We start from the raw sequence: 26,162 nt of genomic DNA on the forward strand, positions 1-26,162 counted from the left end.
GTCACTATTAAGATCACGATTAACCGTGACCTTGTGTCCAAGGCGGTTGCAAAAACCGCCTCGGTTAATGCATTTTGCCCGCCTCCGCAAAAATATGGATTTGCTGCCAATGAATTAAAGGGCGAAACATCTATTATTCTTCATACTAATTAAATAATGCTCATTATTGTTCAACGGCATAAGGATTTTTGGGTGTGTCGATGCAGGAAAGTTCATAAATAATGTTGTATATATTGCTACTATCATAAAAATTGAGGCATACACATAACACATGGTTTAGCATGGGCTTATTTACACTACTTTAAAATTTGGGCATCTAAAATTAAATGACTAGACGAATTAAGTCCCTAGCCACTAGTGATGTTAAATTTGAAAACATGGGGTGATGCATGGAACATGGGCTTGTCTGTTCCGTGCACTTGCTTTGGCCTTTACTACGACACTTCTCCGGCCAGTCGGAAAGCGACACAGCTCTCGGTCTAAACTAAACAGTGTCCAACGATGGCTCATTACACACTAACAACGTGCAAACAAATGTCCATTTCATTGAGAGAAATTTGATACCTTAGCAGGTAGGTATGGCAAGTTTCTAGATGCCCTCAGCAAAACCCTGGAGCTCGAATAACCTCGTAAATTAAACGTGGTGGGGCTGACGTGAGCGTGCAATGCCATGCATACTAGCTACCTGCTCTCCGTCCAAAAAATTATTAGTGACGCTCCTGAAAAGCGGGGCTCTTTTGTGTTCTTCAACATTGTGTGTTTTTTAAGGTGATGTCTTGTATTTTCGTTCTCTGCTTCATCAATAATACAAACATATGAATTGTCTTATGCCATTCATTTGAAAAAAGCACATTTCCTCCCCTCAGAGCCGTCCGCACCGGCCGCGCCAGCCGCTCCCCATCGCGGGCCCGACTCGCCATCGCTGTCTGCGGGAGCGCCTCGCCGTCATCATCCTCAGGACCTGTTATCGCCATAAATTAACAGGGTTAATTTATGAGCCGAAAGCAAGATGGGCTTAAAGCAGAAGATTGATGAAGGCTTGTAAATCGGCTCCTGCGTGAGCATATGGGCCACATTGGCCGTGTATCTTTAGATTTAGTTCAAGATTAGAGATAGAGTCCAATCGGGACAAGATTAGTTTAGATTGTTTCCCAAGTCTCCGGACTATAAATATGTACCCTTTGTTATTCATGAAGGAGAGAGTCATCACGTCTCACAACAACAACAACTCTCAGCGCATCGCCACCCCTAATCCTGGGGTTTCATCCAAGTAAGTGCCATGCTGCCCTGATCGCTTCCTGCGATCAGGGCAGCGTAGTTCTTGCTTTTACCTTGGTATTACTCGTACTCAAGTGTTTTTGATGGCGAGTAATACTAGTTATCCTGATGTTCGTAGCATGGCTTTTAGTAGATTTGTCGTGCTTCATTGCTTATCATCTACGAATATCACGTTGTTTCTGTGCTGTCATGTTTCAATCTTATGCTAATTCTTGTTGCATAGAATTAGTCGCACAGAAGCAACACTCTGCTTCTTTTATGTTTAGTAGATCCAATCTGTTATGGTTTGCTCTTATCTTAGGAGTTGGCGTAATATCTGCTAGGTTAGGCCTTGCAAACGGATTGGACGATCCGGTGGCGTAGTAGATGCTTTATCTTGACCTTGATAGGGATTGTTCCGGGAATCGGCTCTTGCTAGTTCTTAGGCCTCTGTTTTGGGTCATGGTCTAGATGTCTGTTACGTTCATTAGGCCTAGTTACGTGTAGGATGTTCCGATCTAGCAGTGAAGCTTTTACCATCGTGGATTAGATTAGCTAGATTTAATTGAAGCAGCTTTACAATTATTCGCTTTATTCGTCGACATCTGGATGGTTACAGATCCAATCTGACACCGGGACTCGATCGGCTCTTTAAAGCCGATGCAAGAGTCGTCCCGGGCGCGTGACGGAATTGCAGGCCGTCGACGAGGGAGCAGTGCCTGCCAGCGCCCCAGCAACCTCCCGGCTCTTCGTGTTGCCCGTCGCTGCTCGCCGGTGGGTTTCGACTGACAACACATTCTGGCACGCCCGGTGGGACCACTCTCCTCGGCGACAACGTCCACTGCAACAATGACTGGAGCTCAAGATCAAGAACCCGCTCCCAAGCCCGTCATGTATGAAGAGCTCTCTCCTGAACACAAGAAGAAGTATGATGAGATCAAAGCTCTGCTGGAAGCCGATCTCATCGGCTCTTTTGAGAGGACCCGCAACCATGGCATCAGGTGGAAGGGGTTCTCGCCTGAAGGCGCTCTCGACAACGTGGACCTGTCTGTACCATCAGAGGAGCGCACCAGGGCCCTGTGTCAGGAGATGAACTACATGGTGGCCCATGCACTTCATCGGCACTCTCAGAGCTTGATGAACAAGCTTGAGCGCATGGCGCACCGCGTCATCCAGGAGATAATTCAAGAACCAGTACTCTCCATCGGGGCCAACCCTGGGGAGTCACACAGAGGAAGCTACGCTGCATTCTAGACCGGTGCTGCCGTTCTCGTTTGCGGCCCCAAAACCACAGAGCGCGCCGATCTACGTCGTCCACAAGATCGGCGGTGATCCTGGAGAAGGCCAATTCCTCACCGAGCCACCCAAGGAGATCCCGCACGGCTACACGTGCGCCTACATCCCAGACAGCGTCAGTCCAGCACGCTCGGTGCAGATGGTGAACCCGGGAGCTTCTGGAGCAGACGCAGAGAAACAAGCGTGGCTGGCAAAGTACGCTACTGGACCGAGTGCTGAGCCATCGGCCCCACGAGTTCTTAGTGTGGAGCAGGTCAGTGCAATACTGAGAGACCAGTTCGGCATCCTGCCCAAGAGGACAGCGATCGGCTATTCCAAGCCGTATCCAAGCGACTATGACTTGATCCCACTGCCACCCAAGTATCGGCTTCCTGAGTTCACCAAGTTCAACAGGTCAGAAGGAGCCAGCTCCATCGAGCATGTGAGCCGATACTTAACGCAGCTTGGGATGATCTCAGTGTCGGATCCATTGAGGGTCCGGTTCTTCGGCCAATCCCTTACAGGCCCAGCTTTTGGATGGTATGCATCACTGGCTCCAGATTCGATTCGGACTTGGAGGCAGCTTGAAGATCAATTCCACACCCAGTACCACTCGGAGGCTGCTGAAGCTGGAATTGCTGACCTCGCCCAGGTCAGGCAAAAGCGAGGAGAGACCGTGTCGGAGTACATACAGCGCTTCAGAGAAGTCAAGAACCGATGCTACTCGTCGCGCATCACAGAAAACGAGGCAGTCGATCTGGCTGTCCTGGGACTCGCTAAGCCGATCAAGGATGCGGCTTTCCAGTTGGAGTTCACATCTCTGGCTCACCTGGTGCAGAAGCTTATAGCATACGAACATTACCATCCTGAGCTGTACCAGGACAAGTTCAAGCGCCATGTAAACATGGCCCAGACGGATGAATCTGACGACTCTGGCGAGGAGCAAGAAGTAGCCGTGGCAGAGTGGACCCGGGGGGCAAACCCTGTCCCGTGCAAGTGGGTCAAACAGCAGGGGCTTGTGAAGGGCTTCAACTTCGATGTGACCAAAGCAGAGCAGATATTCGATCTGCTCCTCAAAGAAAAACAGCTAAAGCTCCCAGAGAATCACAAGTTACCGACGGCACAAGAGCTGCAGGGAAGGCTGTACTGCAAATGGCATCACTCGTTCACTCATGCCACGGGTGAATGCAAGGAGCTGCGTCGACAGATCCAATCGGCTATCGAACAAGGCCGATTGATCCTGGCTCAACACATCATGATGGTTGACACGAAGCCCTTCCCACCGGTTAACGTTGTGGAGCTGTCAGACTTCGGATCCGAGGACCAGGATCTAGCATTCCAGATTAACATGGTGGGACCTGTGCGCCGCCATGACAAGCAGAAGAGAGAGGCCGCTTCTGGCAAACGGCCGCAGGATGAACGCGAGTTGGAGCAGCAACATGTGACTGAAGAGCAAGTACGTCATATCCGCAACCAGCTCCCAGCTTCTAATCGGCTCCTGGAGAAATACCAGTACCAGTACAAGCTGCGCCGCCGACGCGAATCGGAAGAAGACGAGTACGAGCACCGCACGGGAAGGACGTTGGGAAGGCACCAGGCTATACGCGACCATTGGCATTGCCCGTTCTTCAGGTATTGCTGGAACTCCGGTATGAGCCGATTGCCTACTATAGATGATTGCTTGGAGTGCAGGCCTCGAGGGCGCCACCAGGATGAGACATCAGTGTTCCGGCGCTTGGGGCCCAGAACACGTCAAGACAATCATGTGAGGCGACCATCCAGGGGCGATTCTGAGCCAGAAGAAGAAGATAGGTGCCATCGCCCACGGTGGTGTCCTGATGGGCTGAATCGCTCGTAGAAACGCATAGTGCAGCGTTTGCGCAACCTGGAAGAGGCGGAAGCTAAGTACCTCGACGTGCTGAGGAAGGCGCGTCCGGATCTCGCGGAACAAGTCAGACGACCGCGAAGGGAGGAGAGGCGCCCTCCAAGGAAGGAGTGGCGCCCCAAGCAGACAAAAGCCGATGAGAGGCCATCGGCTGACGTGAATATGGTGTTCGTGCTCCCATCGGAGTTTCGGGCACCCCAACCGGAAGAATTGGCTATTGCGCAGCTGGATCTCGGCCCGCGGCCAATCATCTTCGAGAAGCCCAAGGAGAAAAGCTACAAGCACCTGAAGGGATTGTATCTCAAGGGCCTCATCAACGGCAAGCCTGTGAACAGGATGTTGGTCGACACTGGCGCTGCAGTCAACTTGATGTCGTACTCTGTGCTGCGCCGATTGGGTCGTTCTTCTGCTGATCTGATCATGTAACACCCTAATTTTTAAATTCCAGCATTTAGTAATAAATTTAAATGGCTTTATTCTATTTCTAAGGTTTATTGTGTTTAGCCTTGCATTTAATTTAATTTTGTTTCACAAGTAATTAAAATTTGTCTAAGTTTAAAAATTTGTGTTGCATTCATGCTGGTGCATACTTTTATTTGATTGTGGTTTGAATTCAAATTCATATTTGAATTCAAACTTTGTTTGAATTAGATTTAGAAAGAGAGAAATAGAAAGCAAAACCCACACCCAAAGTCAACCCAGCCCAAACCCGACTTCCCAGCCCAGCCCGCTCTCTCTTTTCCCTCGGCCCGCTTCCTCCCTTACCGCGGCCCAGCAGCACTCGGCCCAGCTCCTTTCCCCCCCCCCCCCCCCCGCTCTACCCCGGCCTGCCCAGCCGCGGCCCAGCTCGCTCCGCAGCCCAGCCCCGCCTCAGCCGCTCCTCCCCCGCGCGCGCGCGCCACAGGTCCAGCCCGCTCCCCAGTCAGCCTGCGCCCCCGCCTCACCCCGCTGACCACCGGACCCGCACGTCAGCCGGCCATCGCTCACCGCGCGCGCTCGCCCAGCCGCTGACAGGCCGACCCCAGCGGTCAGGCTCGCCGTCTACCTCGCGCAACTGAACCCCGCGATCTCCGCCGAGACGCTCGCCGGCTTTCCAAGCCCGGGCGCGCCCGCCCAGGTTGGCCGCCGCCCTACAAATAGGGGCCCGAGCCTCATCCTTGCACCCCATCCACACCAGCGCCGCCAGAGCCCTAATCCCACCGCCCCTGCCTAGCTCCGCCGTAGCAGGGACTCCTCGCCGCCGGTAAGTGATTCCGCCGCCGCATTTACTCACCGCCGTTGCCGCTCCAAGCCTGCTAACCCCCTTCTCGCACTCGCAAGGTCTTCAGGAACCCATCCGAGGAGTCCAGGACGCCGGAGCACACCCCGACGTCCTCCTCCGCGAAGCACCGAGCCGACCTCGCCGCCGTTTCACACCGTCGACCCCCCTGCGTGCCATCCCGGTCTGATCCAAGCCTCGGTGAGCCTCACAACATCCCGCCCTTTCATTTGCGCTAGTTGTATTGGCCTTTAGCCCGCTCCTGAGGTCAGCACCTCACCCGCCGGCGAACTTCGCCGCCCCGAGCCGCCATGGTCGCCGAACTTCATGCTCGGGACCCCCCCCCCCAAACCCAACTCGCCCCCTAGGTGGATTACCCATGCCGCAAGGGAGCTCCACGGCCAAACCCCATCCCAAATAGCCCCCGGAGTGCCGGATTGGGCATCTCCGGTGAAGCGCCGCCGCGGGATTTGGTTTCCCGGCGACCCGCGCCGCCGCCGGCGACCTCTTTCAGCCTGCGCCGTCCGATCCGGACTCTATGGCTACGATTAGATCTAGGGTCCTTCAGATCTGAGCCGCCAGATCCTAAACCTGCGGCTGAGATTCAAACTTACCGGTTCGGCCTTGACTCTTTTCTAAAGAGCCCCTCCCTTTATTGCTAATCAACCCGCGGTCCTAGCCTTTTCAAAAATAATTACAGTTAGACCCTGATTTTAACAAATAACCCCCTGAGTTTCCTTAAAATAGGACCCGCCGTCCAGGTTAGTTCTTTTTGCGAGTTAGACCCTGGAATTAATGTTTATTTACGTCTAGGCCCTCGATTTTAGCAGAAAAACCCCTGGAACCCTGTTTTTCTTACAAATAAGCCCCTAGAACTTGTTTTTGGCCTAGAATACGCGTTTTAGCTCCGTTTTTAGCGTTCTTCATATCCACGCGATCGTTGTAACGCGTAGAACAGTATTACAGTAGTTTAGTGTGCTATTTTTATGTATTGATGTACTGTTTCTTAGCTTTTTGTTAGTGTTTGCTTGTATGCTTATTCTGTGCATTGTTTTGGCCATGTGTTCGTGAGTAGACGTTGATCCATCTGAGGAGCCCCAGTACCAGTACCAGGAGCAGCCGTCTTCGGAGCAGTTTGAGCAGCAGCCAGAGCAGTACGAGGAAGGCAAGTATAACATGAACAACCTATCACTTTTAATTACAATTTCATACTGCATTTTAATATTGTATGCCTTTAAGGACTTTCCTAGCCACTTTATATCCTTTATATATACCTTTGGGTTGCATTTTGGTTAGTTGTACTAGGTTGCTGCGCTATAACACACTCTGGTCCTTTTTAATTAAATTGATTAATGGTTTACTTGAACTTAATTCTGAGAGTGGCCCTCTGTGTGGATGAGTGGCTCACGTCTCGTTAAAAGATGTTTTTGTAGAAACATGGTTTAGGGGGCCAGCACGGTGCTTAGTGCTTGGTTGGCCACTCTCCATAAGGAGCCGGTTCATAGAGCGACAACCTGGGACAACAGCGCTACCACAAGGCTAGAATGGGATAGACATTGGCTTACTAATTAGGTCTTTTTGGTTTGGAGTAACTTACCTGCGGGGCAAGAGTAGTAAGCTTCAATGGTCCCTGCTCCTCCGGCTGGTCTGTGCTTGGTTTGCGTACCTGTGCTTGTACCCCCGTGAGGTGGGCCCCATCGTCGCTGACCTATCTCTCGCGGTTACGCCTTACCAACTGAGATTCTTTGTAACGGCCTCGTAGTGAGTCGCTAGTCATCTCACCTAAGGAAGTGTGATGAACCTCTGGCGTAGCTCACGACTTGTGGGTAAAGATGTGCAACCTCTGCAGAGTGTAAAACTGGTATACTAGCCGTGCTCACGGTTATGAGCGGCCCAGATCCTCCATTTGATTAGTGAAGTTATCTCCTTCCGACGAGGGAGGTGCTTCTCGGGGTTACCTTGGTGGCTTGGTTTTGGTTTGGTTTCTCAGTAGTTACATGATTAAACTTGATTAATTACTATGTAACTGGGTTAATGGTAATTCATCAACTAGTAGTAAATAGCTTAAATAAAATCTTGCCAACACTTAAAAGCTAATGCAGTTGAGTCAGCCAGCCTAGAGCCTCATAGGTTGTGTTATACTTGTTGAGTACAAGTTGTGTACTCACTCTTGCCTCTTCTCTACTTTTTCCCCTTGGCTACGCTACTGCTGCTCAGTTCCTGCCGACACGAGGGAGTTCGTCCAGCGCTACCAGGACTACGAGGACTTCTAGGTGTTCGTCTCCCAGTCGACGTCCCTGTGGCGCCCTGCTTCAGCTTCGGAGAGCTTTATCGTATTTTGTTCTTCGCTTCCGCTGTATCAGACGTTTTTGTCATTATTGTAATAAATAACATTCGTATTCGCTTTATTATATCTTTTTACGTGATATGTGCTATGATGTACTGTTCATTCTGTTGTATATACGTGTGACTTGATCCTGGCACGTATATGATTGCTCGGTTTATGTTCTTTTATAAACCGGGTGTTACAGATCAAGACCAACGTGATGCTCAATGACTTCAACGGACAACCATCAGAAGCAATGGGGGTTCTTAACGTGGAGCTGACAGTTGGCCGCAAGACGATCCCGGCTTCGTTCTTCATCGTCAACAGCAAGAGCACGTATACGGTATTGCTTGGGAGGGATTGGATCCACGCCAACTGCTGTATCCCTTCCACAATGCATCAGTATCTCGTTCAGTGGGATGGCGATGAAGTGGAGGTAGTCCAGGCAGATGATTCCAGCGAAGTTTCCCTCGCAGACATGAACGCGTGGGATGCGGAAGGACAAGAGCCGATCTCGGGGATCGCCCTGGAAGACTGTGATCGGATCGAGGCGACAAAAAACGGATTGAGGCTGGTCTTATCCACTGGCCTCACAGAGTAAACGCATCCTGGCATGCCACGGGATGTAATAGAAATAGAGAGGCCGGTCCCGGCGACCGGCCCAAAGAAATAGGAAAATCATGTTTGGGTTCGGAATTGTTACATCATGTACACACGATGGCCTGCTCTGGCAGTTGGCCACTTATCGACTATTTGATTTCGAATGATAATGGAAGCGTAGAAGCGGCCAGCCCACGCGGTTGGCCAAATAATTTTTCTTGTCATCTCCCTGTGTTTGCCGCTGATCTTGCAGACAATGAAGACTCAAGCTAGTTTTTCAGACGACGGCAAACTAGGATACGGGTTCACGTCAGCTGATTATTTGGAAGAAGTTGACATTGGTCCTGGGGATAAGCCACGACCGACATTTATCAGCAAGAAGTTGGATCCGGTCTTGCGTGAGGAGATGATTGCATTATTGAAAGAGTATCGGGATTGTTTTGCATGGGACTACACTGAAATGCCCGGTCTGGATAGAAGCATCGTCGAGCATCGGCTCCCGCTCAAGAAGGGATTTCGGCCGTTTCAGCAACCATCACGTCAGATGAAGGCCGAAGTCCTAGAGGAAGTCAAGAAAGAAATAGAGGAAGATGTTGGATGCTGGGTTCATCAGGCCGTGCCGGTATGCAATATTGCAAAATGGATTCCAGTGTGGTGCCGGTGGAAAGAAGCCGATGCCTGTTGCAGAGACGTTGATCAACGCCGCTGCTGGCCACAAAATGATGAGTTTCATGGACGGTAATGCCGGTTACAACCAGATCTTCATGGCCCCGGAAGATGTGAACAAGACCGCGTTTAGAGTTCCAGGCGCAGTTGACTTGTTCGAGTACTTGGTTATGACTTTTGGACTGAAGAATGCCGGTGCAACGTACCAACGTGCCATGAATTACATTTTTCATGATCTCATCGGCAGATTGGTAGAAATCTACATTGACGATGTTGTGGTCAAGTCCAAATCGGCTGGGGGGCATCTAGAAGACATGCGCCAAGTTTTGGAACGAACTCGAAGGTTTGGGCTCAAAATGAACCCAAAGAAGTGTGCCTTCGGTGTATCGGCCGGTCAATTTCTGGGATTCCTGGTGCATGAACGGGGAATCGAGATCGGCCTAAAGAGTCAAGAAGCTGTGAAGATGATGAAACCACCTACTACGAAGAAAGAACTGCAGAAGCACATCGGTAAAATTAACTTTGTCTGACGGTTGATCTCCAATCTATCTGGGCGTATCGAGCCGTTCATGGGTTTGGTGAAAATCAAATCCGATGATGAGTTTCGCTGGGGGGCAGAACAGCAGCAAGCTCTTGACGAAATCAAAGAGTATTTGTCAAAGCCTCCAGTGTTGGTTCCTCCTCAGAATGATAGGCCGTTTTATGTGTACCTATCTGTGGGTGACGCTTCTATTGCTTCGGTGTTGGTTCAGAAGCATGATGGCCAGGAGAGGGTGGTTTTCTACCTCAGCAGACGCATGTTAGACGCCAAGACCAGGTACCCTGAAATCGAGAAGCTTTGCATTTGCTTATACTTTACATGTACAAAGCTTCGTCATATTTTGCTCTTGGCGGAAACAATTGTTATATGCAAATCGGATGTCATAAAGCACATGCTGTCGGCTCCTGTCCTGAAAGGCCGACTTGGAAAATGGATGTTTGCATTGTCAGAATTCGATATCTGATACCAGCCTGCAAAAGCAGTCAAGGGACAAGCACTGGCGGATCTTGTTGCGGACAGGATCAGTACTGATATTGCTGCGGTATTTATTCGTGCTTGGGCTATGTTCTTTGATGGATCGGCTTGTGATGATGGGTGCGGTGTGGGAATTCTGTTGGTCTCGCCTCGTGGGGCGACATATTCCTTTTCCATCAGAATGACTGCCCCATGCACCAATAATTTGGTGGAATATGAAGCCGTTCACAAAGGGATGGAACTACTCCTTGAAGCTGGAGCAGAAGCGGTTGAAATTTTCGGGGATTCAAAGTTGGTGATTTCTCAGCTCACGGAGGAATATAGATGTGAGAGCGAGGCTCTTTTCCCAATATGGGTGCAATGCCGTGAGTTGATGTCACAATTTAGGTACAAGAATTTCCACTGGATACGCAGGACTCTGAACAATGAAGCAAATGATTTGGCACAGATGGCTTTCGGGTACAGGGAAGCAGCCGATGGGGTCGACGTGGAGGTTCAGTTTCTTGAACCCAGAGACTGGAGAGCCGATATCTTCAATTACTTGAAGGATTCGGCTCGGGGGGCACCCAGAAGGATAAGACTCGTGGCCATAAAGTACATTATGATAGGGGATGACATGTTCTACAGGACCTTGGAAGGACTACTGCTCAAATGTCTGGGGCCTTCAGAGTCGAATCGGCTCTTGCATGAGGTTCATGAGGGAACCTGCGGTACGCACCAATCAGCTCATAAGATGAAATGGCTGATTAGGCGATCGGGTTATTACTGGCCTACTATGCTTGAAGATTGTTTCAAATATTACAAGGGATGTCAAGCATGTCAGAGGTTTGGCAAAATTCAGATAGTGCCAGCATCAGTGATGAATCCTATCATCAAACCCTGGCCATTCAGAGGTTGGGGCATGGACATGATTGGACAGATCAACCCATCGTCTAGCAAGGGTCACCAATGCGTCTTAGCTGCCACAGATTATTTCACAAAGTGGGTAGAGGCAGTGCCCATGAGGTTAGTAGCATCGAGAGATGTGATCAGCTTTGTCAAAGAACACAGCATTCATAGATTTGGGATCCCTCAGACCATTACGACCGATGGAGGATCGGTCTTTATATCAGAGGAGTTCAGAAAGTTTGCCGATGATATGGGGATTAAGCTGATCAGATCATCTCCGTATTATGCCCAAGCCAATGGACAGGCTGAAGCATCCAACCAGAGCCTTATCAAGCTCATAAAGAGAAAGATCGATGAATAGCCTAGGCGCTGGCATGAGGTGTTATCAGAGGCTTTGTGGGCGTATCATATTTCGTGTCATGGGTCCACCAAGATGTCGCCGTACCATCTAGTCTACGGCCAGGATGCTGTGCTACCATGGGAAATCACGGCTGGATCAAGGCGTGTTGAGTTTCAGAATGATCTATCTGCCAAACAGTATGCAGCCTTGATGAACGATAATGTGGAGGACCTGACAGAGCTAAGGCTTTGGTCACTGGAAAAAATTAAAGAGAACAAAGCTAAAGTTGCCCGTGCATACAACAAGAAGGTCAAGCCTAAGGATTTCCGAGTTGGAGATTTGGTTTGGGAGGCAGGTATTGCCATTGGGAACTAAAGACAAAAAGTTTGGTAAATGGTCTCCAACTTGGCATGGGCTGTACAAGGTTGATCAGGTTTTGCCTGGGAACGCATACATGCTCGAGGAATTGGATGGTGTCAAGTTTCCTGTTGCTGTCAATGGTCAGCATCTCAAGAGGTATTTCCCGAGCATGTGGGAAGGCGAGTAATAAAAGCCGATGAGATCCATCTGGCTGCAGTGTAATAGGCCAACACGTTGAGTTGGCCGCACACAAAAAAAGAAAAAAAGAAAAGAGTCATGAAAGGCCAACACATTGAGTTGGCCAGTAAAAAAAAAGAGAAAATCATGACAGGCCAACACTTTGAGTTGGCTGGTGAAATATATGAAAAGCGAACAGCCGATGTGTGACCATCGACTTAAGATGTTTTTAAAGGGCAGTTACAAATCTCAAGTTAACAGGCGGTGCTAATTCTCTCTTGAGCCTATCTACTGGTTCATGAATTCTTCTATGGCATGGATGGCTTCAGTACGGACGGCATCTGCTCGTGCTATAATTGCTTCGTCATCCTTGTCATCGCCTGTGACTATCTGCCGACTCAAGGTGCTGATTTCTGCAAACTCTGCTTGTATCTGCTTGGCTATTTCCTGGGTTTCTTGTATGGAGTTTGCAATGGAGATTTCCTCGGCCTGGATGAGTTCTTTAGTGGTGCAGACCTTTTCTTCGAGTTCCGCCAGTTCTTTCTTCAGGAGGTCGAGTCGGTTCATGTTGGCAGACACGTCAGCTTTGATATCTAGAGTTGCTTTCTTCTGGTTGAGGGCCTTGCATTTTTGGGTAATGTCAGCTTTCAGAGAAGCTTGAGAGCGACGTGCTTCCATCCTTTGTTGTGCTTTACTGACTTCTATCCGAAAGAATGGGAGGTTGCTGGCTGACCAGAGCTTGATTTGCAATGGCTCCAGGAGTTGGGGTTCTATTTGCTCGAAGATGTTCTTTATGTTGCTGGAATCATCAACCAGAGCGGTGATTGGAGCAGATAGAAAATCCCTGATGAGTCGAAGCTGATGTGACAAGTTAGCCGATTGCTGCAGAGATAATGCTTCTGCTCCAGGGACAATCATACCCATTGATGCTGGATCGAAGGAAAGCAAACCTGAAATGTCAAAACTCTATGGACATCTCTGGAGTTAGAACAATATGCATTTATGAAGTTATCGGCTGGTTCAGAATTGGTTTTGTAATGTCACCTGTTCTGGAGAAGAAGTGTTGGTCGGTTCGGGAGCAATCGTCCTATCAGAGCTGGTGTGAGCGTCAAGAGCATTGACTGTATCAGCTTGTTCTTCGTTTGTATCCATCAGCGCATCAGGAGTTGCAGCCATCTCATGTTGATTCAGGCCTTCTGCATTGGGGGTTTCTTCAGCTGCATCCTGGAAATAGAATTATAATCAACCAAGGTACATATGTATGATATAAGTTCTTGAATGATGGGTTACCTGGTTGGTGTTGGACTCTGATGGACTTGGAGGGGATGGTACTGGTTTCTTGATGACACGCCTTGTGATCATCTTCCTTTTCTTGGTCAAGACTCGGGGGGCAATGTTTGCAGAAGTTTGTCTTCGCTTGGAAGCCGACTGGAGTAAGTCTGGCTGAACAGTCATTATCACTTTCTTCATTGGTGGTGATCCTTTGCAGAAGAGTACATTAGGAGCAGTTGGAAGGAAGTGAAATGGCTCCCCAGTGCTGGTCATGGGTTCTGGACCATCTTGTTGCTGCTGACAAGATGAGCAGGTTCAACCAAGAGAAAGGAATAGAGGACTTAGGAGAAATGAAGTGCATAAATTCAGTACCTCTTCCTCGAGGATTACATATTCAGGATCGATTTGCTGCAGTCGAGGACTTAGAGCCTTTCTGAAGACATGAGTTTTCCACATGTTCCACCAAGTATCAAAGCCGATTGATGAGGAGGTGAAAGACAAATTGGCTGGTAGTGGAATGTGGAGATTGTCAAACATGTTGTAGCATCTCGAGCTGGTGAGACCATCAGGCAGATCGGCTCTGCTCTCCACCAAGTGGTGAATATGGAAGTGGGGAGGGACCTGTCCTAGGCCAAATTGCTGAGCTGCTATAACTGGTTGGTACGATTCATAACCTGGCTTGATGATTCTATTAGAGGTACTGATGCCAACAGGAAGGAAGCTAGGTCGAATCATCAAAGAGTACAGATGCCGAGTGCTGTCATCATCGGCAAAATTATCTAGTCTGAAGGCAGTTGGGTTTTCAAAGGATTCAGATTCGGTAAATGGAAAATAGAGGGGATTTTCTGAGCCTTTGTAGAAGATTCTAAACCAGTTTGCTGCATCTGCTGAATTCAGTTTACTGCCAGGGAGACTAAATAAAGCTTGGCCGTAGCTTGTACATCTAATTGGTTTGCCACTCTCATCAGGGAAAGAGTTCTTGGTCAGGCCTTGGAAGTTGGGAATATGGTGCTGGAAGTACAGTTGTGCCCACAACTGAATAAACCACCAAGGGCCTCCAGTTCTCAGTTTCTTTTTGTTAAGTAAATTAGATGTCATCAAATGGAGATATCTGTAGGTTTCTCCAAGGAAGAGTTTGCCTAGGCCGGTGTGATTACCATGGGCCAAGTGATAGGCCAAAGGGAGATAGTTCTTAGTTGGAGCTAAAGAAGGGCCACGGAAGATGAAGTGCTCTAGCCAAAGATTTAAGAAGGCTGTGTGTTCCTTCTCAGTCACTGGACCTTTTGTTTTCATGTGCTGACTCATGTAAGTACCCCAGTTTGTGCAGTTAACCTTGGAAGAAAGCTTGAAGGGGACTTCTGCCATTTTGTGAGCAGCAGGATTAGGAGAGCTAATGTCTAGTCCAGTGATCATGGTAACATCCAGCAGAGTGGGGGTCATGGGTCCATGACCAAAGAGGAAACAATTCAGAGCATCAGACCAGAAATAGCCGATGGATTTCAGAAGATTTTCATCTTTGTCAAGGGGTGACAGTGATAGACTAAGTGCATCGGCTATGTTCAAATCCTGCCATAAGGGCATGTGAGCTTTTGCTACTCTGCTATACCATGTAATCCAGCTTTCAGGTGGGTTAGGCCAGGCTCTTAAGCAGTCGGCCCAGAGGTTCAAATCGATATTTTGACTCACAAAAGGAATCCTATTTGCTTCACAAGAGATCAAATCTATGGGGTTTTCATGGGTTTGTGGGCCAAGACAGAAAGATTTTGGATTAGAGGGATGCGGCAAAAGGATGTCTGACACCTGAAGTTCAGAAGTTCAGAAATATGCGTATGGTGTCATGTTTCAGAGTTTCAGTTTTAGAAACTTGGAAAGCTGAAGAAAACTAAAGGATTAGGCCGAATATTACCTTCAGGCCGCAGATTGCCGTATCATCAGTTGCAGAGCTTGTTGTTTGAGTTGCAGAATCTGCCATGGTACAGATCTGTCGACTTAGGGTTTGCTTGTTGTGGGCTCTGATTCGAATTCTGGCTGCTTGAAGAGTTCTTGCTCGGATTTGTGGAGCTTGGTTTTCGAATTGCACTCGAATTTGAGGGTTCGTCGAGTTCGGTTCAGACTGGAAGTATTATTCTTTCGCGGGTTGCTTCTAGTTTGAATTTCGTCGGCTCTTGGATATTTATGGAAGCCTAATGCGTTGCCATCGGCTTTTTGGAAGGTTAACAAAGACACGAAATTGGGGAAACTCGATTTCATTAAAAGGAAAGTTCATTACAAGGAAAGCCGATTTTACAAAGGAATCAATCCTTCGGCTTTTTGATCCTACTTCTACGATACCGCTACTACTGTTCGTAGGTACCCAGTACCTACGACGCTTGGGGCTTCGGGCCGGTACATCTCCGCTACCGTCGTCGTCGCTGCCGTCATCGTCGTCATCGTCGCTGCTGAAGGCGCTGCTGCCGCCTTCAGACCCGGACTCGCTCCAGCCGCCGCCATCGCCACTGTTCTCCTCTTCGCTGTCCTCCTCGGAGGACCCGAGGAACCGGAAGGGCTTTCCGCCCATCGGCTCGTCATCATCGGAGGGGGAGTCGATCTCCTCTTCCGAGGATGAGTCGACTCTGTCCGAGGAGGGGTCTTCTTCCTCGTCCTTCTCCGACTCCTCTTGGAACAGGAGCCGGAGGTCTTCTCCTTCAGTTTCGGGCTCGTCCTCCTCGGAGGCGACCCCGAAGTCGAACTCCTCTGCATCCCAGTGCAGAGGAGCCAGTGTTTCGTACGCTGCAGTTGGGTCGCACTCTGGCGTCGGCTCCCGACTCTCTGGGATGGAGTCGACGGAAGCAGGAAGGGGGGAAGAAGAAGGGGAAGAGGAAGAAGAAGAAGAGTCTCCAAAGGAGTTGGAGTCGGAAGAAGAAGAGATCGCCTTTGCTGCTGGAGGATTGGGGTGGTTTCTGTGCTACTGGCTTTGGGAGGAAGAAGGAGTTCGCTGTGAAGAAGAGACGATTCAGGGTGAAGTTAAAGTGAAAAGATGGAAGACGGATCGGCAGTTTCACATTCAACGAGGAGCCAGTTGCAGAGACATTGCGTCTTCCTTGGTGGTTACAGCATGATCAATGGACATTAACGGGAAGATGAAGCGATGGATTGGTTTTGGAACTATCATTGCCAAAACCAGGGGGGCATGTGTTATCGCCATAAATTAATAGGGTTAATTTATGGGCCGAAAGCAAGATGGGCTTAAAGCAGAAGATTGAGGAAGGCTTGTAAATCGGCTCCTGCGTGAGCATATGGGCCACATTGGCCGTGTATCTTTAGATTTAGTTCAAGATTAGAGATAGAGTCCAATCGGGACAAGATTAGTTTAGATTGTTTCCCAAGTCTCCGGACTATAAATATGTACCCTTTGTTATTCATGAAGGAGAGCGTCATCACGTCTCACAACAACAACAACTCTCGGCGCATCGCCACCCCTAATCCTGGGGTTTCATCCAAGTAAGTGTCATGCTGCCCTGATCGCTTCCTGCGATCAGGGCAGCGTAGTTCTTGCTTTTACCTTGGTATTACTCATACTGAAGCGTTTTTGATGGCGAGTAATACTAGTTATCATGATGTTCGTAGCATGGCTTTTAGTAGATCTATCGTGCTTCATTGCTTATCATATACGAATATCACGTTGTTTCTGTGCTGTCATGTTTCAATCTTATGCTAATTCTTGTTGCATAGAATTAGTCGCACAGAAGCAACACTCTGCTTCTTTTATGTTTAGTAGATCCAATCTGTTATGGTTTGCTCTTATCTTAGGAGTTGGCGTAATATCTGCTAGGTTAGGCCTTGCAAACGGATTGGACGATCCGGTGGCGTAGTAGATGCTTTATCTTGACCTTGATAGGGATTGTTCCGGGAATCGGCTCTTGCTAATTCTTAGGCCTCTGTTTTGGGTCATGGTCTAGAGGTCTGTTACGTTCATTAGGCCTAGTTACGTGTAGGATGTTCCAATCTAGCGGTGAAGCTTTTACCATCGTGGATTAGATTAGCTAGATTTAATTGAAGCAGCTTTACAATTATTCGCTTTATTCATCGACATCTGGATGGTTACAGATCCAATCTGACACCGGGACTCGATCGGCTCTTTAAAGCCGATGCAAGAGTCATCCCGGGGAGCCGACCACGGCTCGGACTTACGTTTACACGTGTCTTTGTATGCAAGAAACTATTCGGAGCACGTCTACACCCTCCTGATCGGGTATAGGTCAGGTGGTACGCCCGGTTTTCCACAAAACCTCCGGGCGCGTGACGGAATTGCGGGCCGTCGACGAGGGAGCAGTGCCTGCCAGCGCCCCAGCAACCTCCCGGCTCTTCGTGTTGCCCGTCGCTGCTCGCCGGTGGGTTTCGACTGACAACAGGACCACCTCGCTGTCGTCGTCCATGGGCCTGCCTAGTCATGCCCCGCCGCGGTCCCGCCTGGCCGCGCCGTCAGCTCCCAGTCGCGGGCCTGCCTGGCCACCCCGGCGCTTCCTACGCGGTTCCTACAGGCTCACCATGGTCGATGGCGCAGTTTTGGTTCGAGGAGAGAGACAGACACGGCGGGCGAGGTCCGTGACGGCGGCGGTGTTTCCCTCATCCGGATCCGGCGCCCTCCTCCCTCCGTCGACGTGTTGTCCCTCCCGGCGGCCCGGCGCGTCGAGTCGGGGTGGGCATTCGGTTCTAACCGAACCGATCGGTTTGGTTCCTCAGTTCTTTTGACAATTTGGTTCCTAGAAAACAGGAACCGAACGGTTCTTTTTAGATGTAGGAATCGAAAAAATTTGGTTTCGGTTCTTTTGGTTCGGTTCTGGTTCTAACCGAGGTAACCGATATTTTTCAGGATGCAGTGCGAAGGAGAAGGGGAGAAGAAGCGGTCGTGGGAGCTTGGCCGCCTATGTCGGTCGACTGTGAGCGCGGGCCAGAGTTGGGGGCGCCGCCCGGCTGGAGTTGGAGTCACTGGGCAATCGGAGTTGGGGGTACCGGCCGGAGACGATGGTGAGAGCTAGAGTCAGGGTCATTGGCCAGAGTCGGGGGCGCGCTGGCGCGGGATGCAGTCAGCGGAGTGGGACGGAGTCAGAGCCTCGGAGGCACCGGCCCGAGTTGGGGGTGCCGGCGCGGGATGTAGTCGGGGGCTGGCGGCGCGGATGGTGCTGCTGTGCTCGGCGTCGGCGACCGGCGGGCGCTGGGCAGGGCATTGGTGGGCGCTGGCCGAGCGCTGGGTGCCGGCGGCCGGGGGGGCGGTTCTGAGGCTATGGTCGCCGGTCGCACCTCGCGCGGATGACGGAGGCAGGACTCGGGCTCCGGGGCTCGGGTGAGACAGGCGGTCTGCGCCTCTGCTGTTAGGGGCGGCGGCTGGGAGTGGGAGTGGTCTGTGGGAGGCTGGGAGCTACGGGGTGGGTGTAGGGTTTGGCAGTTTGACTGGTGCTTCATGGGCTGAATGGGCTGAATATTTTCCATTCTCAGTTTCCTCCAGTTAACCGAGAATCAAACCGAATTAACCGAGTAAATTCGGTTCCTGGGAAATAGGAACCGAACCAGGAACCGAATTTTTCGGTTTCGGTTCTTTCGGTTCTGGTTTTTCTTTCCTTTATTTTTTTAATTTGATTTACATAGGCGGGCAGGAAACCGTCACTGTTAAGATCACGATTAACCGTGACCTTGTGTCCAAGGCGGTTGCAAAAACCGCCTCGGTTAATGCATTTTGCCCGCCTCCGCAAAAATATGGATTTGCTGCCAATGAATTAAAGGGCGAAACATCTATTATTCTTCATACTAATGAAATAATGCTCATTATTGTTCAACGGCATAAGGATTTTTGGGTGTGTCGATGCATGAAAGTTCATAAATAATATTGTATATATTGCTACTATCATAAAAATTGAGGCATACACATAACACATGGTTTAGCATGGGCTTATTTACACTACTTTAAAATTTGGGCATCTAAAATTAAATAACTAGACGAATTAAGTCCCTAGCCACTAGTGATGTTAAATTTGAAAACATGGGGTGATGCATGGAACATGGGCTTGTCTGCTCCGTGCACTTGCTTTGGCCTTTACTACGACACTTCTCCGGCCAGTCGGAAAGCGACACAGCTCTCGGTCTAAACTAAACAGTGTCCAACGATGGCTCATTACACACTAACAACGTGCAAACAAATGTCCATTTCATTGAGAGAAATTTGATACCTTAGCAGGTAGGTATGGCAAGTTTCTAGATGTCCTCAGCAAAACCCTGGAGCTCGAATAACCTCGTAAATTAAACGTGGTGGGGCTGACGTGAGCGTGCAATGCCATGCATACTAGCTACCTGCTCTCCGTCCAAAAAATTATTAGTGACGCTCCTGAAAAGCGGGGCTCTTTTGTGTTCTTCAACATTGTGTGTTTTTTAGAGGTGATGTCTTGTATTTTCGTTCTCTGCTTCATCAATAATACAAACATATGAATTGTCTTATGCCATTCATTTGAAAAAAGCACATTAATCTATTACTTTAAAAGGGGAGTGTTAAAAGAAGTCACAATGTTTGCCTAGAGGGTCTAGAAATTCCCACTCTAATCTAAAAAAAGAGAAGAATTTACACCGCTGGATTTTATGAAGATCTAACAGTCTAGACTAACTTAAGAGTCAATATCAAATATGATTAATAAATAGCTCATTTCAGAATTAAAAATTTAAGAAAACTTAGGATATGATCAAAGAGTCCATACCGAGTACGACTAGTAAACAGATAAATTTGGAATTCGAAAAATAAGGAAACTCAAGAGTACATATATATCAAATACAATTAATAAGTAGCTAATTTAAGAGCTAAAAGATTACAAAAATTAGGAAATGACCAAGGAGTCCATACCAAGTACGATTAGTAAATAGATAAATTTGCGATGAGCTATTGATCTGCGTTTAGTAAAAACTCTATAAAAATTAAAGATTAATTAGACAACACTTAATTGTTGCAAAGCATAATTAGGTAACAAGGGAAGCATAACCGGTAGACATCAGATGTGTCTAGCCACAACCTCATCAGATGGTGATAAGAAATTGATGAAGATGTGGATTGACTGCATTATGCTATTAAAAAAAATAAACAAACTTATAACATATATTATAGAAGCCGTAGTCTTACAGAAAGGCGACCCCAAAAGAGGAGCCAATTAAAAACCAAGTCCAAACAGTCAGACACACGTGAACACCTCCACGCATCGCAGAAGCGTGACCTCAAATGAATCCACGTGCAAGCTGCGAAACACCATTGTCGCCACCGTGAAGCTCGCCGGTGAAGGCCACCAAAGGCACCGGCATCCAAAGTGGCCCATAATGATGCTTGGAGCCAATGCGGAGAAGCCTGCGATGAGGCTCGAAGAGGAAGAAGATCCCTTTGATGAAGATCAATGCCTCCGACCCAAGGATGCAAACAAAAGCCGCGCCAGCTAGTAGAAAAGCATAGTCCTCAAATTCAAGGGAAGGCTTGCAACACAATAAACAACAGAGATCCATAGGGACCTGGAGAGAAAAAAAAAGCTCAAAGCTGCTTCAACTGAAAAGGCGGCAGGGGAAGAGTTGAAGCACACCAGAATCACAGTAAGGACCGCACAAATTCACTCCTGCGAAGAACATAAGCAAATCCGCAACACGAGCTAGCAAGCAGATCTACGGTGACTCTAACCAAAATAAAAACTAAAACAAGCAGATTCAGGTAGAAACCTGGAAGCAAGAGAAGGAGGGCGAAAAGCGGAAGGAGGGAGAAGGAGGAAGTGGAAGTAGAAGTGGAGGACGACAACCACGGGACCGAGAAAACGGAAAAGATGGCACTACTACAAAAAATAATTTACCACGACCTTTTTTAAACACCTCCAAGGCGAGCAGAAATTTTAAACGCCTCGGTAAATGGTAGACATTAACCGAGGCAGTTAAAAAACCGCCTCCCAAAACTGCCTCACTTTTCATTAACCGAGGCGGTTAAAATTGATTAATATAGATTAACCGAGGTGGGCACACTAAAAGGCCTGCCGCGGAAAATGCCGAGGCCCAAACAAGCCTGTTAACAGGCTTCCATATATATATAGCTGAGTTAGGGTTTCTCTGTTGTTTCTCTCGTTCTCTCAGATCCCCGCATGCGCCGCCTGCTTTCCTCCCCTCAGAGCCATCCGCACCGGCCGCGCCAGCCGCTCCCCATCGCGGGCCCGACTCGCCATCGCCGTCTGCGGGAGCGCCTCGCCGTCGTCATCCTCAGGCCCACCTCGCTGTCATCATCCATGGGCCTACCTAGTCGGGCCCCGCTGCGGTCCCGCCTGGCCGCGCCGTCAGCTCCCCGTCGCGGTCCTGCCTGGCCACCCCGGCGCTTCCTACGCGGTTCCTACAGGCTCACCATGGTCGACGGCGCAGTTTTGGTTCGAGGAGAGAGCCAGACACGGCGGGCGAGGTCCGTGATGGCGAAGGTGTTTCCCTCATCTGGATCCGGCGCCCTCCTCCCTCCGTCGACATGTTGTCCCTCCCGGCGGCCCGGCGCGTCGAGTCGGGGTGGGAATTCGGTTCTAACCGAACCGATCGGTTGGATTCCTCAGTTCTTTTGACAATTTGGTTCCTAGAAAATAGGAACCGATCGGTTCTTTTTAGATGTAGGAACCGAAAAATTTTGGTTTCGGTTCTTTTGGTTCGATTCTGGTTCTAACCGAGGTAACCGATATTTTTCAGGATGCAGTGGGAAGGAGAAGGGGAGAAGAAGTGGCCGTGGGAGCTTGGCCGCCTATGTCCGTCGGCTGTGAGCGCGGGCCGGAGTTGGGGGCGCCGCCCGGCTGGAGTTGGAGTCACTGGGCGGCCGGAGTTGGGGGTACCGGCTGGAGACGATGGTGCGAGCTAGAGTCAGGGTCATTGGCCGGAGTCGGGGGCGCGCTGGTGCGGGAAGCAGTCAGGGGAGTGGGACGGAGTCAGAGCCTCGGAGGCGCCAGCCCGAGTTGGGGGTGCCGGTGCGGGATGTAGTCGGGGGCTGGTGGCGCGGATGAGGCTGCTGTGCTAGGCGTCGGCGACCGGCGGGCAATGGGCAGGGCATTAGCGGGCGCTGGCCAATCGCTGGGTGCCAGCGGCCGGGGGGCGCGGATCCGAGGCTATGGTCGCCGGTCGTACCTCGCGCGGGTGTGCAAACCCACAGCCGGGTGGTGTAGTGCACCCGCCTAAACCTAGAGGGTGAGTACTCGGGGGTTAGCTAGGATTAGTCCAATCTAGATGCAAGAATGCAATGAACACATAGGGTTTAGAGTGGTTCGGGCCGCCGGAATGTAATACCCTACGTCCACTGTGTGTTATATTGCTTGTGCTCTCAAGAGGTTGAGAACGGGATTGTTCGGAGTGAATCCGAGCCTATGTTGTGTCTGCCTCCCTCTTGCCTTCGAGAGTCTAGAGTGTGCAGCGAGCGCCTCCCTTTCATATCTCAAGGGAGGCGCGTACATGGCCGTTGAGTCACCGACAGGTGGGCCCAACGATGTAGTATAAAATAACATACTGAACAGACATTATGGCGTTGCAAGCGACGGAGATCTCATTCCTGGATTACCTTGCTTTGCCCGTGGGAATCTTCCGTCTGGCATAGCCATGCCCTGTCTTGTCGAAACGGCGCCAGGGCGTAGCTTGCGGCGTAGCCTGCCGCGTAGCTGAACGGGCCGTGTAGCTTGCGGCGTAGGCGGTATGATGAAAAGGTGCCGTGTCGTCGTATCCATTTAATGCGGCAGTCGAAACGGCGCCAGGGCGTAGTTAATGGATGACTACGCGAGTCCTACCTTACTGCAGTAGGAGTGGGTATCCCTGCTACAGGGTACCGACAGTGGCCCCCGGGCCCACCTCGAGAGAGGCGACGAACCCGCAGGTGGGGCTACTACTGTGATTTGGCTCTGCATAACTTGAAGCCTCCAGCGTTAGACTGTGCACGCTGCAGGAGTCTTGTCCGGCTTTGACCATCCATCGGGTTTTTCGCTGCCTCATCACGTCGCAACGGCTTACTGACTCATGGCCCCCACACACAGTGGTACACCTAGTCATGGGAGCGACGCTCGGCATTGTTGCGGCCAGGGTAAATTGAATTTTTACCACCAGTGCAGTTCCCGAAAAGCCTGGTCTTTGCCAGCGCTTCATGCGCGCACGTCAGCTCAGCTTCCGCCTTGCTTCGCGCACGGGAGACGGTACAGGTCCCGCATTTTCACACCTTCGTTTGTTACTCGCCTCTCCTGATAGGAGGGCCTAGGCCCCCTTGTCATGGACTGGGCGGCTAACACCAGGCGTGAGCGTCGCTTGGCTTCCAGCGACGGTTCCGGGGCGCGCCGGATGGATCAGGCTTCATAAAGGGCTAAACCACATACCACGGTTACTTTTCCGCATTCGCCTTCTTCCTTCCAAACCTTTGCGCCCCTTTGCCTTTGAGCCTCCTCGCCCCTTGCTCTTCTGCGCAGCTTGTTCCTCGCCTCCATAGCAAGATGGCGTCCCTCGTTCATCCCCGTCGTTTCCAAACCGAGGCGGAATTGAACATGGTGCGCTGCCTGCTTGGGTGGAGTCCACAGGAGACTGCCTGGGGAATTCGAGCAGGCTCAGTTCCCTTCGGCGATCTGCGCGCCGGGGAATTTGTGCTGTTTATTTCGCACATTTCCACCGGCTTGGGGCTGCCGATCTCTTCGTTCTTCCTACTACTGCTGGAGGACTTCGGCCTCCAGCTCTAGCATCTCACACCCCACTCCATCCACATGACATCGATCTTCGTCCACCTAAGTGAGATGTTCGTGGGGGTGCGGCCCTGCGTCATTCTCTTCCGCCACTTCTTCGCCCTGGTGAAGTCCGGGAAGGGCAAGGATGAAGTGGGGGCGTACTACTTCCAGACGAGGAGCGATCTGCAGACGCCCTACATCCCTGGGCTTACTGGCGGAAAGTGGGAGGATTGGCGCAAGGAGTGGGTGATCGCCACCACCGAAGCCAATGAGTGCCTCGCCTTGCCGACCGAGGGACCCACCTCCGACCGCCAGTCCTGGAGGGCCAAGCCGTCCCTGTCGCCGGTGTTTGGCCCTATGGTAAACAAGATCAATACATTGGTGAAGGGTGGCCTCACCTCGCTGCACATGCTCGGGGACTTCCTGAAACGCCGGATCGCCCCTCTGAAGCAGCGGCCGCGTCCTGCCTGGAGCTTTACCGGGCCCCAAGACTGCAGCAGGACCCACCGCGGGGAGGACAGCGATCTGACCCAGGAAGGCCTGGAGGTCTTGGTGTGGGCGGTGACGGGGGAGATCTTCGTCCCGGAGCACCTGATCCTTCCTCAGGGTGTCGTTCCTCTCTACGAGGACTCAAGCCTGAGGACTGCGGTGCTTGCCACTCTGCCGACCCTCGACGACGGTGGGATAGCAGCGCGCCAAACTGGGGGCGACCCAGACCGTGGGATCCGAATCCCTGGTGCGTCCGAGAAATAGGCCATGCCGAGCGCCGCGGGGTCTGGCCCTTCTGCCAAGGGCAAGCAGGCTGTGGCTGGTAGCTCCGCCGTGAGCGGTCCCAGCCAGGCCCGAAGCAGCTCCGGTGCATCGCCGGAGGAGGTGAGCCGGCGCAGGTTGCACCGTAGCGACGGGACCCCAGTTGTGGAGCCTGCCGCAAAGCGTCAGAGGACCGCTGAGGATGCAGGCCAGGGTAGCTCCCGGGCCCTCGGCTCACGCGGGACCCCTGGAGTAGCCGCGCCGCCACCACCACTGCCGGGAGGTGCCTCTCCCCGGCAGCAGCAGCAGCAGCCACGAGGTGTGCCTCTGCCGCCACCACGGCAGCCACCACCACTGCCGGGAGGTGCCTCCCCCCCCCCGGCAGCAGCAGCAGCAGCCACGAGGTGCGCCTCCGCCGCCGCCACGGCAGCAGCAGCAGCAGCAGTAGCCACGTGGTGCGCCTCCGCCACCGCCACGGCAGCAGCAGCAGCTGCAGCCTCCACCACCACCGCCACCACCAGGGCAACAGCAGTAGCCATGAGGTGTGCCTCCACCGCCGCCATGGAAGCAGCAGTCGCCCAGCCTCCGTGGACGCTGGAGACCCGGCGCTTTGGGGTAAGTGTTCTTCCGTTCACTCCCCTTATTCCCGGAGCTTCGCTTTTTGCTAAAGGGCTTCTTCTCTTCGTTTGCCAGGGCCTCTCGCCCAGTCAGCTCTTCCGCCGCCGCTGGCTTGTCAGCGGGGGTCCAGGCGACCGGCGCCTCGGTGGCAATGGCGGAAGCGACGGTGGATGTGGGGAGCTCGGGTGCGGCGACCTCCGCTAACCCGATGGCGCCCAGTGCGGCGGCGGCGGATACGCCAGTGCCAGGCGTAGCAACGCCCGACACGGTGGCCCCCGAGGCCCCGGCTATAGTGGTAGATGCGCCGACACCGGACTTGGCGACGGCGAGCACAGCGGCAGCGGGCGCAGCAATGGCGAGCACCTCGGTACCCGAGGTCCCGACGGCTGTGCCGGTTGTCCCCACCCCCAGCTCCCAACCTGCAGCAGAGGAAGAGCAGGAGGTGGTCTCTGGTAGGCTGCTCATGCAGGGTCCCCCAAAGGAGGATGTGGTTCCCCTCCCCCGGGTGCTAGTCCGGGTCCGACAGACGATAGAAGAGGCGACTTCTACCACCGAGGCAGCCTTCCGGTAGGAGTGGGCAGCTCTAGAGAGCGAGCGTCAGCGCCTCGGTGACTGGCACACCCGCTTGGAGGAGCGCACGAAGGCCGAGGCCTCCCGTGCTGCCGCCGCCTGGTCCGAGCTCGAGGCCAACCTTGAGTCCTACAGGAAAGGGCTTCAGAAGGTTTTCGATCAGGAGCTCGCGGCGGCGGGACAGGAGAAAGCCCTAGCACTACGG

General features: G+C 51.5%; 1 protein-coding gene across 1 annotated transcript in view; it reads left to right on the forward strand.

Moving 5' to 3' along the window:
- LOC120645794 (serine/threonine-protein phosphatase 7 long form homolog) overlaps positions 1-25,591 on the forward strand; it is a 37,956-nt gene extending 12,365 nt beyond the window's left edge. Inside the window, exon 7 of the mRNA XM_039922533.1 lies at positions 25,463-25,591. Within this exon, the coding sequence (XP_039778467.1) occupies positions 25,463-25,591 (129 nt within the window). The remainder of the gene's footprint in view (positions 1-25,462) is intronic.
- The last annotated feature ends 571 nt before the right edge of the window (positions 25,592-26,162 follow it).

Source organism: Panicum virgatum, chromosome 8K (genome assembly GCF_016808335.1).
Source record: "Panicum virgatum strain AP13 chromosome 8K, P.virgatum_v5, whole genome shotgun sequence".
NCBI lineage: Eukaryota > Viridiplantae > Streptophyta > Magnoliopsida > Poales > Poaceae > Panicum > Panicum virgatum.